This window comes from Etheostoma cragini, chromosome 19 (genome assembly GCF_013103735.1).
Source record: "Etheostoma cragini isolate CJK2018 chromosome 19, CSU_Ecrag_1.0, whole genome shotgun sequence".
Classification (NCBI taxonomy): domain Eukaryota; kingdom Metazoa; phylum Chordata; class Actinopteri; order Perciformes; family Percidae; genus Etheostoma; species Etheostoma cragini.
In genome coordinates, this window is record NC_048425.1 from 16,484,883 (window position 1) to 16,487,368 (window position 2,486).

The 2,486-nt window shown below is 43.2% G+C and overlaps 1 protein-coding gene across 1 annotated transcript in view; it reads right to left on the reverse strand.

The window, feature by feature from the left end:
- LOC117962228 (adhesion G-protein coupled receptor G7-like) overlaps window positions 1-2,486 on the reverse strand; it is a 10,014-nt gene that overhangs the window by 1,777 nt on the left and 5,751 nt on the right. Inside the window, exons 8-9 of the mRNA XM_034901396.1 lie at window positions 2,254-2,402; window positions 90-309 (exon numbers count right to left, since the gene is read on the reverse strand). Coding sequence (XP_034757287.1) covers window positions 90-309; window positions 2,254-2,402 — 369 coding nt within the window. The remainder of the gene's footprint in view (window positions 1-89; window positions 310-2,253; window positions 2,403-2,486) is intronic.

The window sequence follows — 2,486 nt, forward strand, 5'->3', positions numbered from 1 at the left end:
ATATTGCATTAAAGATCAGCCCCCCACTCAGACCAGCTGGTATTCTGTCTAACATCGAGTGGAATGGAAATTTGTAAGTGGCCCCATACTTTTGACCGGTAGTGAATATGAAAAAAATTAAAGCTGTCCCCCCACCTGAGAATCTCCAGTGTGCAGTGTGGACTCTTCAGTCCATCAGAGATCAGCTTCCCTCCTGAATCCTTCAGGTTATTGTAACTCAGGTCCAGCTCTCTCAGACTAGAGGACTGGGAGCTGAGAACTGAGGACAGAGCTTCACAGCTTTTCTTTGACAGGTTACAGCCACTCAGCCTGGAGAGACAATAATGAACAAGAAATTGAATATCAGTATTATTAAAATGTTAAAATTTCATTGGTCAAGTCTGGAATAAAGTATTATCAGAAAAAAAAAGATCTCAGTTAGCGTTTCACTTCACCGATTAAACTCAAAGTAAAAAATATATGTATATACACAAATTATAGATATAATATATAGTATGATCTTAACATCTTTAAATATTATTACATACAGAGAATTGTTTATTTGAGTTGTATTCTATGTGGCAACCAAGGAGGGAAAGAGAGATTGGTCACTTTAGCAGAAAAATAAAGATCCTTAACAAGCAGTTCAAAATCAGCCCACCAGCTGAAATTAAGGGTATAAAGGACCTGACAAGCAAGTCCTGTGCAGGACTTGCAGGATCAGATGTGCAAACTCCAAAGGGCAGAATATCTATGGAAAGAAAGAAAGAAGAAAGATAGAGAACAGGCAAATGCGCTTTCTCAAAGAACCGTACAGCTTCAGCAGAACTCTTCTTGGTCAACAAAAATCTGGAACACTATCCAGCTCAAAATCAGAGGTAGAGGAGTTTCTGCAAAATGCACACTCTAACCCCTGTAGGGGCCGGGGACTTGGACAAAATCACAGCATTCGGAAGCCTGAAGAACCATCAGTGGGGCTGAATACCAAGGAGCCAATCTGGCAGGACGTTTTGGCAGCCCTTGGCATCGTAGCCACATGGGCAAGGATATCTTTCAAGGCCATTAAGTCCAGGATTCTGGTGATCAGGAAAGACAAGCCCATAGGTAGATTCAGTCTTCATGTCCAGTGTGAGGACATTCCATCAATTGAAGAGAACCCAATAATATGTTTGGGAAAGTGGTTAGAGGCATCACTCTCAGATTGGGCCAGCATCAGTAACACGATGAAGCAGACCAAGGAACGGCTAAAGAAGATTGACAAGACCAAGCTCCCTGGTATATTCAAGACTTGGCTGTACCAGCATCGTCTCTTGCCCAGGCATCTCTGGCTCTTCACCATATAGGAGTTCCCTATGATGGCTGTTGAGGGCATTGAGAGGAACAAGGATCCCAGGTGCCATGAAATGGTGTTAATGTCCCTTGTTGAGATATTGGAGCAGAATAACTGCAGGAAGAGGCCTGCCTGTACGGGCTTGAAGAGGGCGATCACCTTTGTCAAGGAGAGAGCCTTTTTTCAACCAAGTCATCAAAGCCTAATCTCTTTCAAAATGCCTGGTCCTGGGAGATGAGGGGGGACATGGGCAAAAGGCTATAGTTCCCAGAGGTGGTGCACACAGCTCTCCATCCAGACATTGTCTTGAGGTCAAATGAAGACAAGAAAAAAATCCTGGTTGTGTTGACGGTGCCTTGGGGAGGGGAGATGGGATGTTGCCTATGAGAGGAAGGCCTTGAAGTACCAGTCCCTTCTTCAGGCCTGCTTAACAAGGGATGGCAGGCATGTGTGTTCCTGGTGGAGGTCGGCTGCATGGGTTTCCCCACCAAGTCAACCTGGCGGCTACTATCAGCTCTGGGCCTGGACGAAAGGAGTCAAAAACGAGCAGCTTGTCAGATGGGGGATGAGGCAGAATGTTCCTCCAGCATGTCATATGGGACCATCATTAAATAAAGCAGGATCTTTTGAACACAACTTCTTATATTACTTTATTGTTAAAAGTACTTCGGAATAAGCCATAGTTTGAAAACATATAATTTTATGAATTTGGAAGATCCAATGTTTTCAAATAGTAAAACAGTCAAGAATATTTAACTTTGCTAATGTGTGTTGCTACTCAGGTCCAGCTCTCTCTGCATTGAGGACTGGCAGAAAAGGACAGAGCTGTGCAGCTTTTTTTCTGACAAGTTACAGCTATTTAGCTTAAAAGATTTCAATAAATTGTCCTTCAAATAATTAAAATATGAAGAAAATAACAGCTTACGGAATAGCTGATAACCAACCTGAGAGTCTCCAGTTTACAGATTGGACTCTTCAGTCCATCCGAGATCAGCTTCCCTCCTGAATTCTGCAGGTTGTTGTTACACAGGTCCAGCTCTCTCAGAATGGAGGACTGGGAGCTGAGAACTGAGGACAGAGCTTCACAGCTTCTTACTGACAGGTTACAGCCAGTCAGCCTGGAGAGACAACAGGAAGGAAACAAGTAATTTATATTTAATTCCTGTTGAAATATAGC